General features: G+C 36.8%; 1 protein-coding gene across 1 annotated transcript in view; it reads right to left on the bottom strand.

The window, feature by feature from the left end:
* The window catches only part of LOC114654582 (nuclear factor of kappa light polypeptide gene enhancer in B-cells 1), a 149372-nt gene that overhangs the window by 6403 nt on the left and 130085 nt on the right, over positions 1 to 12884 (bottom strand). Inside the window, exons 17-22 of the mRNA XM_028805206.2 lie at positions 12624 to 12825; positions 7872 to 8041; positions 7544 to 7646; positions 4362 to 4495; positions 3503 to 3569; positions 1995 to 2161 (exon numbers count right to left, since the gene is read on the bottom strand). Coding sequence (XP_028661039.1) covers positions 1995 to 2161; positions 3503 to 3569; positions 4362 to 4495; positions 7544 to 7646; positions 7872 to 8041; positions 12624 to 12825 — 843 coding nt within the window. The remainder of the gene's footprint in view (positions 1 to 1994; positions 2162 to 3502; positions 3570 to 4361; positions 4496 to 7543; positions 7647 to 7871; positions 8042 to 12623; positions 12826 to 12884) is intronic.

Raw genomic sequence — 12884 nt, 5'->3', positions numbered from 1 at the left:
GTTGTGTCAGCGTCACACTACAATACCTATCCAGTTGCAGTCTTTATTAGCCTAATAATCTTAGCAAGTCCCAGAAAGTCATGTAGTGCAACACCCCAAGCCTCTGTGATACGCCATGACAAAATAGGGCTGGTAACATTTTGTCTAAAGTCGTAATGGTGGCTTCTATGTCTGTGAAAGTTGGAAGCTACCAAATGCTCAGCCCATACAATGCGTCTGCAAGGAAAGTGAGAGTTCTGGACAATGCAAACAGAGAAGAGGCTGGCCTACCGACGTCTCGCGTTTGTCATACCACGGCAGAATGCAGAAAGGAAAAACGTGGACTGAGATTGCAGCTGAACTCACTGTAACTGGAAACCACTGCCATTGCCACTGGTGCTGTCAGGCTGCACATTAATTTACTGTCAAAATGCAGTGAGGCTGAGATACTCTGGAGATTTGAAACTGCACTAACAATTTACAAGCGGAGTCGTGTAATCATGAAGTGTGACCTGCTCTTCTATTAAAATTTGGGTAGTGCTGTGGTTCTCAAGTTTAGCCCTGCAGGCCTCCTGTGGCTGCAGCTTTTCGTCCCAACAATTTTCTTCTTTTAATTGGATACCGATGTTAATAATGATACAAACTTTTTTTTTGCGTGTCATACTAGAAATTATAAACTGTTTCTATTGGACATTTTTTGCAGCTGTCTTACCCAACATATTATGAAGAACTAACTTTACCAGAAATAAATTCCTACATAAGAAATTTGAAGAAAATTACCATTCTTCTCTAGTCATTCAGAGGTGATTAAAGTGTTTTTGTATGATTTTGCAAAAACATTAAACAACATTTATTTGATAGCAAAATAAAGAATTTAAGTAAGACAAAAAAAAAAGATATTATCCAAAGATGCTAAGGATCTCTCTACTCCAGGTTGGTATTGTGGTGGAGCGGTTAACACTGCTGTGTCACAGATCTGGGGTCATGAGTCTGCATCCTGGGACTTGTTGCTGTCTTTGTAACTCTGGGTTCTCCAATTTTCCTTCGACTCTGTGAAGATGTGTGTTCGGCTAATTAGCGATTCTAGATATTGCTGGTGTTATTGTTCAGTTTAGCATATCCTGACTAGAGCTGCTGATTAACTGTACAGACTGCATCTCTGTTGTTAGTCATTAGCACTAAAACATAAGTAACATGATAGTTAGAATTTGTTACTAACCCTCACCTATTCTGTTTCTCTTCTTGGTACTCAAATGTGGCACTTGGTGCCACGGCCCACCTGCCAAGTTGTTTTGCCTGCCTAAGGTAAAGTCATCCCTGATGGAGAATCGTAGGAATCGTGGGGTAGAGGAGTCCTTTCATCGGATTGGCTGGCCCACCGCTGTTTCAGCTGCGGAATGGCCAAATGGGGGAGGCAGCTTGATGGCTGAGGTCTCCAGGACTCTAAACAAATCCAAATCATATTATATCATCTACTGTTAAATTCTGCTCCGTACTTGTAAAATTTTTTATACTGTATTTAGGATTTGTTCTGTTTTGTGTATTGTATTGTATTGTATTGACCCCCTTCTTTTTGACACCCACTGCACGCCCAACCTACCTGGAAAGGGGTCTCTCTTTGAACTGCCTTTCCCAAGGTTTCTTCCATTTTTTCCCTACAAGAATTTTTTTTGGGAGTTTTTCCTTGACTTCTTAGAGAGTCAAGGCTGGGGGGCTGTCAAGAGGCAGGGCCTGTTAAAGCCCATTGTGGCACTTCTTGTGTGATTTTGGGCTATACAAAAATAAACTGTATTGTATTGTTACTGTGTGCATGAGCAGGCCCTGCTACCTACTGGCACGCTGTCCAGGTTGGATCCAGGCTTGTGCCCAGTATGGCTGGGATAGGCTCCAAATGGGATTCCTTAACTGAATTAAGCAGGTAAGAGAATATTATGTTCTCTATACTACAAACCGCATGAATACTAGAGGCCTCCTTAAGGTAAAGATCATTTCAAAAATTAAAACATGCCTTGTACCTCATAGCTGTCCAGAAGTGTTTTTGCTGGAGATGTACTTGATCTGAAGGCACAGTTAAGTACACCTAGACCTAACTTTTGGGCTAAGACCTCCCATGTCTGCTTTGGAAATTCCAATGCTTTACACAATTCATATCTTGCTTCTTTTGAGAGATGGTTAATATCTCCTACAAAATTAAAAATAAGCAAACATTTTAAGTATCAAAATTTTACAATAATTACACAAAAACACTAATACAGATTTCATTAATCAAGAAAAACTACACTCTCTATTAGTCAGGTCAAATACCTGTTGTGTCTATCAATAACATTCTGTCCTCAATCAAATTTCAGTATATTCTTGAAAAAGAACACTATATTAATATACAGTACATAATCAAAATATAATCTGTTCTTCATAATGTAGTTTAACTATGAACTTTTGTACGTAGTATATGTTACTGAAACCAATACAATGTTAGTGGTTCAAAGACTAATGAAATTAATCAAATATGCACCTCTTCGCAAACCAGATTTCTAAGAAGAAATAAAAAAAAAATAGAAAGTAACAGGCACAATTTATATAAAAAAAGCTGCAGGCAAATTTGTGTGGAGTCATACAGCCTGACAAGACATGACTTATATGCATAACAAAAGAGAGGAATGAAATGCGTGTTACCGTCAACCTTTCAGCAATTCCTCCATAGCATTATAGACTGGCATCCTGCCTTGTGCTGTATGTTACCAGGGTAAGCTCCGACACCCCTCGAAACCTCCATGATGACCTCAAATTGGACTCACCCGTCTTAAGAATGCATGCATAAATGCATCAGAATTGAATAAGGTGGGATTTTATGATTTTATGTACTTAAGTATTCCTTTTGAAAGCTTGACTGTATTTTTGATAGGCCTGTGTTCTACGTATTGTAGTTGTGTAAACTTTATAGTATTTTGTGTCTGACTGCTTGGTTATCATACTTCTCTCAAACTCCAGCTGACACAGCGTTGGCTTTTTGCATGACAGATCTTAGATCTAAGAATGCTGAGCAAATTTTAAACTGGACAAGACGGAATCTTCACCTGTTCCTCAAAAGAAAAAAATGACATTTCTTAATGTATACAAGAGCCGCTGTAAGAAATGATTTTTTTAAAATCTGTAGGGCCCAGTATGAAATCAGTCTTTAATAAACACTGATTGTGGAATGATGAGTTGTAATGTTTATTCAGGGAATTGCAAGTGGCTTTCCAGTTGCCAAGCCTTCTGTGAGAATTCTGCTTGGGTTTAGATGTTACTGGTGTAAAAATGTCCCGTTTTAACCCCTGCTGTTAACACATCACTACAGGATCTGACCTGCGCCTCAGCCTCCATCACCTGGACTGGGAGAAAGCAAGTATGGCAAACAGATCAGTGAGGGATTGAAATGCAAACACTCTACAGTATGCAACAGAGAGACACTTCATATTGAAATATTCATTATTTGATTAACTTGAGAGAGGAGGGAAAAAACACAAAAACAGGACAAAATTACCTTGTGGAAGGAAAACTGGCGAGTCCATCTTTGGTTTATATTCTTTTCCATTTAGAATATCATAAATCTTTCAAAAAAGAGAGAATACAATAATTCCCTTTGTATGTTTTTACAGATTACAATCTTGTATATTTCCTTTAGCTGTCAATGTTACTTAAATAAAATTCAAAGATGGGAAGTATACCTATAACTAACAGATAAGATTGATGAGCACAGTATTGAATCTCTCCTAGAAAGTCCCATGTAACTCACAAATCTGTTCTGTACTCGGCCTGTGATCCATCATGTGGCTCTCAGCAGTTGTCAAGAATGACATCAGACAGACAGATGGACTTTACATACAACACGTGCACCTGCTGGTAATGTTAAATCTGTTGTAATAAAACTAATCTGGCCCCATTTTAAAACATTAAGGTGCCTGCCGAATCTGCCCCTGTAGAAAGAACAGGCCATAAGCAGGTTAGCCCCTTAGAACTGATGATGGAATGAAGGCTTTCTGGGATCCAGCAGCACCAACCCATACACAAAAGCTTGCCTTCCACTCCCATAAACCTTATTAGATGCTCTCATTTTTATAACCCCTGATGTTTCTAGCATTCCTGCCCACCCTTTCTCAATGCTCTTCTTCGTACTTGCCTGAAACCAAATATATCGTCATCAGAAATTTGATTTACAAATTCAGGGTCCAATGGGCTACAAGCCACCAATTTAGTATCTCCTACCCCAAAGACGTTAGAAACCAGTTCAAGAGTCAGGTTAATGTGTCAGTTAAAAGAAGTCACTCTAGGTTTTAGCAGTTTGCCCACTTCAGTTCCTTCCTTCATCCTGCCTGCGCATTTCTATTACAGACAATATATACCTCATCAGAAAGGGCCATGTCCAGAGGAGTTGTTCCAGGCACAAAACCTTCATCGTCCTCTTCCTCTTGATCTTCACAGTATTTATTATGTATTTCATACAAGGGCTCAAAATTCTCTTTATAAATATCAGCACCTAAATGGAATTACAACAGTAAACAAAACTGGGTACTGATATGTCTTTATATTAATATAAGGAAAAAGTGTCCTTAGCAAGTATTTTAGATATTATTTCAACAACAAAAGGCAAAGGGGTCCACACAAACCTTTATCACCAACACTATTACACCTAGTGCCATCAATATTGGTTAATGACACATAAAATTACAGTTAACGGACAGTGTAAATAACAAACAAACAATTAATATGAATTAATATGGACAGTATAAGCACCAGTTTCAGTGCTCTGTTTGAAAAGTACAACCCCTGGTTAAAAAATAAATAAATAAAATAAAGTATTTTATGGTGGATGACAAGATCTGATTGTAGTTTTAAATAAAGTTACTCTTATATGTACATATCAGATTAATTCACAATAGAAACTGTTTAAAAACAGTTTATTACTCTGGCTGAGTAAAAGTCTTGTTTTTTTCTTTCCTTTTTATGATAAGGCAAACAGAACGCAAGATGTTTAAAGGTGGGGATGTTGCTGATAGAAAGAAAATGTGGATGTCATTAGATGTGAATTAATATCGACAAGGTTTTGAAGAAATAAACTTGTGTAAAAATTAACTGATCCTATTCCATACCTTGTGTACACTAATTAGATGATGTATACAAAACATGTACAAGGAACATGGTACCGATTTGTAGCTTGTGTTTTACACAAACTTGTCAGACACAGAGTACTGAATAGAAAGTTTCTGCAGGAAACTGATGGCCAATGGTGGGCACAGGACCCAAGTGAAGGACTCTAGTTTGCACTTGCCCGGTAATCTTGAATTGGATAAAGAAGTTTACAAAAAATTGCTGAATGGGAAGGATAATAAAACAAGTAAGTTAATGGAAAAAACATTCTGCGTATCTGCCAGTGGGTAGAGTGTTGTCCAGTTTCCCAGAGTTACATGCTGTGCTAAAGCTCCCATTGCCAAGCACTTCTGCAAAGGTGAATATGTGTCTTTGACCAGTGATGCTAAGGCTTCAGGTAACTGTTTTGTGGTATTATAAAAATAACGTTATTTATGTCCAAGATTGGTTCCTGCATTGCCTCAGATGAAGATGGCATTGGACCCTGCAATCTGGAAATATATAATGATGGTTCACTAAAGAATGCATGGCTGGATTTTTGTTTTTAAAAAAAAGAAATTTTTTTTTTTTGTAGCAATTTTGGAAGACAGCAATTTCAGCGGGTGCAGCACGTGAAAAGAAAATTCTGTTTTCGCACTCCAATGCTAAGGGAGTGCAGACTAGCTGTCCAAATGCATACGTCCTGTCAACAGTGATATATAAAGATAAACGTCCACCCGTCACCCTGTTGTTTTAATGAACAGAAACTGTCAGGAGGTTTAATTCACCTTTAAATAGTAATCGGGCCGTTTCCTGCCACAGGGTCAGTACTGCTGGCATAAGCTGCAGCCCCACTGGTGAGCGTGACTGGATTAAAGAAGGCTGGAGGACGCCATGTTAAACACACATGGGGTGCCATACCCTCCTTCCTGTGCCTAGAAATACGGCTGTCTCTCTGGCAATAAATCAGGGGGATGAATGCAAGAGACAACCTTTTTATTTCTTGAATGGCTGTCTTTGAATGGCTGTTTAAAGGTGAATTGTGGAAAATATTACCCTGAAAACAGAGAAGAATCAATATATTGCAGTTTTTAAAAAATATGAATGTTTGCATTTCTTCCGAACTTTTTCAAGGTGAAAAAAAAACTTTCTAGAATTGTTGGGTAGCAATCTTTAACTAACAAAAAACTTAAACTGACACCTAATCAAAAATAAGTTTGTTTAAATGTGTTTATTTAAGATCATGTTTTTTTCCTCTAATATACTGTTTTATTTTTTCAGGTACCATCCCAACAGCAGAAAGCATGCCTTGCAGACATGTCTATGGTATGCTGAATTAAATTACGTTTGGAAGAAGATGACCTCCGCTTTGCCACTGATTGGGCTGCGTGCAAATGTAAGAAATATGAGAAATGAAAGGAGACCAATCAGTCCATCAAGCTTGTTTGTCATATGCACTTGTGATACTCAGAGCTCTTTGACGTTTAGCTAGTAATTCTTTAATTGCAACTGCTAATTTAGAATACATGCATCTTGTTTTTTTAATCAGGGTATGTTTAATTTGACATTTATTGCTTGTGGGGAAGCATACATATATTTACAGTAAGTCAAGTGGATGAGAAAGTGTAGGAGCATTATGTGCAGACACTGGAAGAAAAGCGCAGAGGAGCCTTTGGCCTGTTTCAAATATTTCTTCCCCACAAATGTATGGTGACTTTTTTACAGTTACAATTTTATTTCTCTTTAACAACACAAGTCTTGCTAAAGTTACCAGTGTTTACAAAAGGAGAGTAGTTGAAGAGTAACAACGGTATATTGTAAGAAACATTTAGCAATTAATCTCCATCTATAAAGCACGATCTCGGTTTTCAGTTGTTCTTGAAGCACAAGCCATAGACGTGAACTTTAGCACTCTGCTACTTCTAACCATAAGTCAGGTTTCTGACGCACTACGTAGCTTTCGGCCTTGTTCCCAAGTGAAGCAGCTTGGGGGTCAAAGCAAGTAACAAGATACCGTATATTACAGTGTGATCTATTGACAGACACAGTGCAGCAAAGGTTATGATGGTGGTGCGATGGGTTTGGGCCCCAGCTGTTACAGTTACCTTTTTCCCTCACTATTTCTGTCACAGCCCCATTTAGCCCTACATCTGGCAATACAGAATTTTGAGTTCTTTGCACCAGAATGGAAAAACAACAAACACGAATACTGAAAAAAAATTCCCCGTGCTAACAACAGCTACATGCTAAATGAAACAAGCGTAAGGGTAATAACATTTGGTACTATATAATTTGGAATTACTTTTTACCTTTCCCCCTTTCTACTTTCTCACCTAGGCACAATAACATGACCTATTGAGCATACTTTAATTATAACTTCTATTATTTGTCCTAACTTTTGTTGCATATTTGAAAGCATTTAAAACATATTTAATCATACTTAAAAAAAGTTATATACCTGCAGCTTTCAATAATGCGGTAAGTTTAGCAGACTTCCTTCCAACTGCAATGTGTAGTGGAGTGGACCCATCATATGTGCAGGAGTCAACATGCGCATTACCCTAAGAGAAGTGCAAGAGAGAAAGACTTTAGAAAAGTACATGACAATATGGAGCTCTGTTTGCTGATTATTACTGCTCAGATAATGAAAAATGTACATAAAATAAGACATTCTTGTTTGTTTAATTATTCTGAATGGTTTGGAATTCCAGGATAACTCAAATTATTTATTTAAAAAAAAAAGCAAACAGCATTTTTAGTTAGATGCTGCATTTGATCAGCATTACCTCAAGAAGAAGGCTGCCTGCTAGAGAGACATTTTCTTGCTCTGCTGCAAGGTGCAGCGCTGTTCGTCCCGAGCTCTGTTCACGGGCATTCACGTCCACTCCAGCAGCCAGCAGCTGCCTCACCGATGACAGACTGTTTGCAAGTACGGCAAGGTGAACTGGGTATAAACCTGCAAGCCAAGATTACAAAGGATGCGGTTACTGGGATAGCCTTTGGAAATCAAAATTGAAGGTAGTGTCAAACTGCAAAAGTTTGACATTCTCCAATTAGTCTGGCAGTAGCCAGTTTATTATATTAATCATTATGTAAAAAATACAATCACATAAAATAAATAAAATAAAACCAAGGTTATTATAGTTTTGCCTTTTTATATTAGTTTTTATTTCTATATTTTTTCTGACCTTACTTGGAAATTCAGTTTAGTTTTAGTTTTCCTTCATCGTGTATTTTTAGTTTTAGTTTAGTTTTTATTTCACAAAGACATTTCTATTTTATTTTCAGTTTTAGTTTTAGTAATTATGGCATGGAACACCTACGGAGTTAGTTTTGTGTCACAATCAGACAGAACTGTACACTTAACAGATTTGGATACGAGTTTAATGTTAGTGGAAGTTAAGTACATTGCCTGGTTTACTATCTGGTTTTGTTTTTGTCTGATAAAAACAAGCATAATCAAAACTAGATACTGAATATGAACAATTTTACACAATTTTATAATTTTTAAAATATTTTCTCATGAAAATCACGGGGGTTTAGGAAGAACAGGGCTCTTAGACTTGAATTAGTGTGCAGACATCACCTAGATGTATTGAGGGAAACAAAGAACAACAAGCATGTAGTGTCAAGGTTAGGGGCAGAGAGACTTGAATAGACCACCATAAAGGACAGTAAACCCATAATGACCAGAGCAAGAGCAGGTAACAGGAGTACAGACAGACATAAAACAACAGAGATAGCATCTGAGATTAAGAACAATATTTACATTATCTAAATCTGTTTATCCATTGCAGGATCACAGGAATCCTGGAGCCTACCCCAGCAGGTTTGGATGTAAGTCAGGAAAACTCCCTGGTATGCAATATGTATGATAAGAACAGACGTTAAGAGTGAAAAAGAATATGATATTTCAACTATCTATTTTGAGAGAAAGAGAGAAAAACATTGAAAAAGGGAGACAAATATTTTAAAATATAATTCTGCTAAAGGATTACTTTCACAATATCAGGTATTTTGAGTTGTGAATATGAACTAAAAAAGATAAATTAATAAATATAGAATAAATACAAAAACACATTAGTATGTTTCGTTTTTCATCACTTGTCAGACTCTCTACCTTTGTTTGTATCGATTTGTTGTTAAACGATGTTTTTAAAGCAAAAGTGATTGGTCAGCAACAATATGCTGATCTTGTATGATGACCTAGTCAGTCTCTCGATCAGCACAGTTTTATTTTCAAAAACTGGGAGTGCTTTCCCCTCGACTTTCTTGTATACTCAGATATGGGGAAGGATATTTAAGGAGTAAACCACAAGACAATTATTATATTTTTATATTATATACATTAAGGAATCATCACCAACAAATCAAATTAATAATATATTGAACAATTATAAAAGTAATGTTGAATAAATCGGACTGCAGCTGCTTAAAAAAAAAAAAAAATCATATGTGTTCAGGTAAAGTACCACTTCCGGGTGATGGATTTGGCCGAAAGTTAATACAGATCTACAATTATGGTGTAACAACCACATGCAGAATTTCATCCATCTATCCAGTTGCGTTTTTGAGTTATCGTGTTTACACACACACAGACACACACACATGCGCACACATACCACACAACTCCAAAAAACAGTATTTTTGGACTTTGGGAGGTCTATAACGTCAAGATTCATCAAAATATCAAGGTCGATTTTTTTCATGATTACTATACTTTCTCTATAGTTCGTATATGAGAAAGTAAAAACAATTTTTCCTATGAAAAGTGGCAGGTCAATTGCAGTCAACAAAAAGCAGTCACCTGAGAAATAAACTAAAATGTTACTCGTGATTTTTCTGTCCATATGGTAACATTTTTGTTGACCAGCACATTCTGATTTCAGCCGTTTGAATTACATCTTGATATACAACAAGCGCAAAGAAAGGCGGTACAAAAATCGCTTTCTATTTCTCACACTTTATGCACCCGCACTCAGCTTGCTCTGTCACCGCAAATGCTGTGTGAACAGCCGCCCTCCGTCACCAGCCGACGATCACTGGATGAATACGTGTGGACAGCTTGTGGTGGATGACTTTCTGTTTTAGAGTTAAAACTTACAAGGGTTAAAGACTAACGGCAAGAATATTCATTCAAAAACGAAAACTAAAAATATTTCAGTAAATTATTATTTTATTTCAGTTAGTTTTTCCAGCTACTTTAATAGTTTCGTTTAGTTTTAGTTTTTTATTTCGGTTTTGTTAATTATTTTAATTCAGTTTACGAAAATGTTTTTTTAATAACAGTTTCAGTTTTGATTTTAGTTTCGTTAACTATAATAACCTTGAATAAAACCACTTGTGCACAACTAACATAACAATGTAATGCTTTGGATCTAATCTACCGTGATGACATTTTTGTATTTTTCTGAATCGTATTATTTCCTATAACAATATCAAGTGGAACAGTGTAGGTGAGTGGCATTAAAATATGATTTACGAATATTAATGTTAACAATTTGTCTGCTTCTCCATTTTCTGCCTATGTGGTGGAAGAAATATTTTACACATCCTTAGAATGACTGTGAGAATATAATTACTGAACATTATGCTTTCATTTTCTTTTTCATATTTACTGCTTCTGAAACATCACTAATCATGATAGGAATAAGAAGCAGTAGGACTCAGAGTTGAAACAATCGTGTACAGCCTGATGTCAAAAACTGCAATATATGCAGAAACTCAAAATGGCCCCTTATTATGGGTGTCTTCCTTACTAAGAACCCAAGTATTACAGTTTTGTATTTGGTTATAAACATTCTCCGTATGTCATCATCCTCTTTGCCACTCCATAGAAATATTAGAAAAGATCAAAGACATAATGTTTTACCATTAGCAATGACATGATTTTAAGAAATTAATTTGTCTGCATTAAAATTCTTTTGAAAGTCTACAGCTGAAGCAGCGTATACATGTGAGAGTGTAATATGGAGAATTCATAATGGTACAAGTGCTGTCCTCACAAATGTTGTTTACTGGATCCTCACTATTTTTTAAAGCATATTAAAGATGTACAAATGTATTAACAGTTAGTCACAGAATTGGCAAGATTCTTAAACTTTATTATCCACTTCTTGGATCAGATACGCAGATGAAATATTTAGTGTTGTGTTTGGTTGTTCCCTTCATGTCTACCTGTGTTGTCGTCTTGTTTTGTACTTCCATTTTCCTCACATGTCTCCGTAATATGGGCAGGTTGGGCTAATTGGGGCTTTGCAAATTGGCCCTGTGTGGGCCCTACAATGGACTGGCACCTTGCTGTTTCCTGCCTTGTGCTCAACGATAGTGGAATAGACTGACCCTTTGCAACCTTGTTATGCTATTTTATACAAATTTACACTTAAAAGTTTTACAGTACTAAATCAAAACTAATACTTTCTCTAATATACAGCTGTGAAGTGTCTTCTAGAAGGATGCAAGTTCTCTGTGTGTGTGTTCTTCCCCATTTTATCTAACAAACCCCTAATTCATGTGGAATAAAACAACTGGCTATGCTAGAAACACCATACTTGAACAACGAACCATATTAGTTTCCACATTGTTCTTTGTCCAGCTGTAAGCACTCTTATCAAATGTTCTCATTCTGTCTTCCTATTAGCAGATGGTACCTTTGGCCTCTTGTGGAGGTCTTAACTGTATTCTGCCTATATATGAAGTATTTCAGATATACAAACACAAAAATGTCTCCTACTAGACTTACTGGTCACAGTGAGCCCACCTCCTTTCCTTCATTTCACCTGAATAATTGAATAGACTAAACAGAGCTATTTGCTTGACTTTTGTTCCTAGCAGCTCGTGGCTGTTTATAAGGGGTGAGCAATGTTGGTCGTGGAAGGTCGCAGTGGCTGCAGATTTCTGTTCCAACCCATTTGCTGAATTAGAAACCAATCTTTGTCAGTAACAGGTCTTATTAAATTGCACGGCTTATTACTGTTTTACCTCTGTAATGTCAGGTCATTCTCATATCATTGACTTTTTCCTTTCTAAGGATATCATCCAAAAAACAGAAGTTATTTTCAGTTCTTCACTTTCTCTTCAGTTTTCTTCTGAGTATTTTATTAAACCAAATAGTACACAATGAATACACACAGGTGTAAATGGAAACAAGCTAGATGGAGAACTGCTGGTTCCTTTGTCATTCGCAACTTATTTCTAATAAGGTGCAACTAAAAACAGAGAATACTGCTGTTTAAGATGAAAATAAGCAATTAAGGGTTGAAAATCTTAACAAGTGAGACAACTGAAATGAAGCAGAAAAATGTCACTTGAGCAATAAGTGCTTCATTAGCAATGATTGACTCCTCAACAAAAACCTGCAGCCATTGCAGTCCTCCAGGGCCGAAGTTGTTCACCAGTGCTGTGTCAAACCCTGCCATTGGTTTTTGTGTAATGTAATGGACCATACATGTGACAATATTGATCATAAGCCTACAATGGAGTGTCTCACATTATTCTGTTAGGGAAAAAAAAAAATCGATATATTTCATAGTACAAACCATTACTATTTGGTTGATTAAGCAGCAGTTTTACTTCTTTATACTGAAGCAAATGTCCCAGAATGGTTGCCTGGCCTTCTTTGGCAGCCAGGTGTAAAGCTGTGTTTCCATTTCTGTCAGTGAGTGATACGTCAGCTTTGGCTTTCAACAGAGACTCTACGACATTCACTTGTTCTGTGATAACCGCCAAGTGCAAGGGAGTCTGAAACAGATAAGGAGAAAAAAATAATGCAAGAGGTATATCAACTGTAAATCTGACTA

This window comes from Erpetoichthys calabaricus, chromosome 7, assembly GCF_900747795.2.
Source record: "Erpetoichthys calabaricus chromosome 7, fErpCal1.3, whole genome shotgun sequence".
Classification (NCBI taxonomy): domain Eukaryota; kingdom Metazoa; phylum Chordata; class Cladistia; order Polypteriformes; family Polypteridae; genus Erpetoichthys; species Erpetoichthys calabaricus.
Note: the sequence above shows the minus strand (reverse complement) of the source record. Positions and strands in the feature narration are given on the sequence as shown.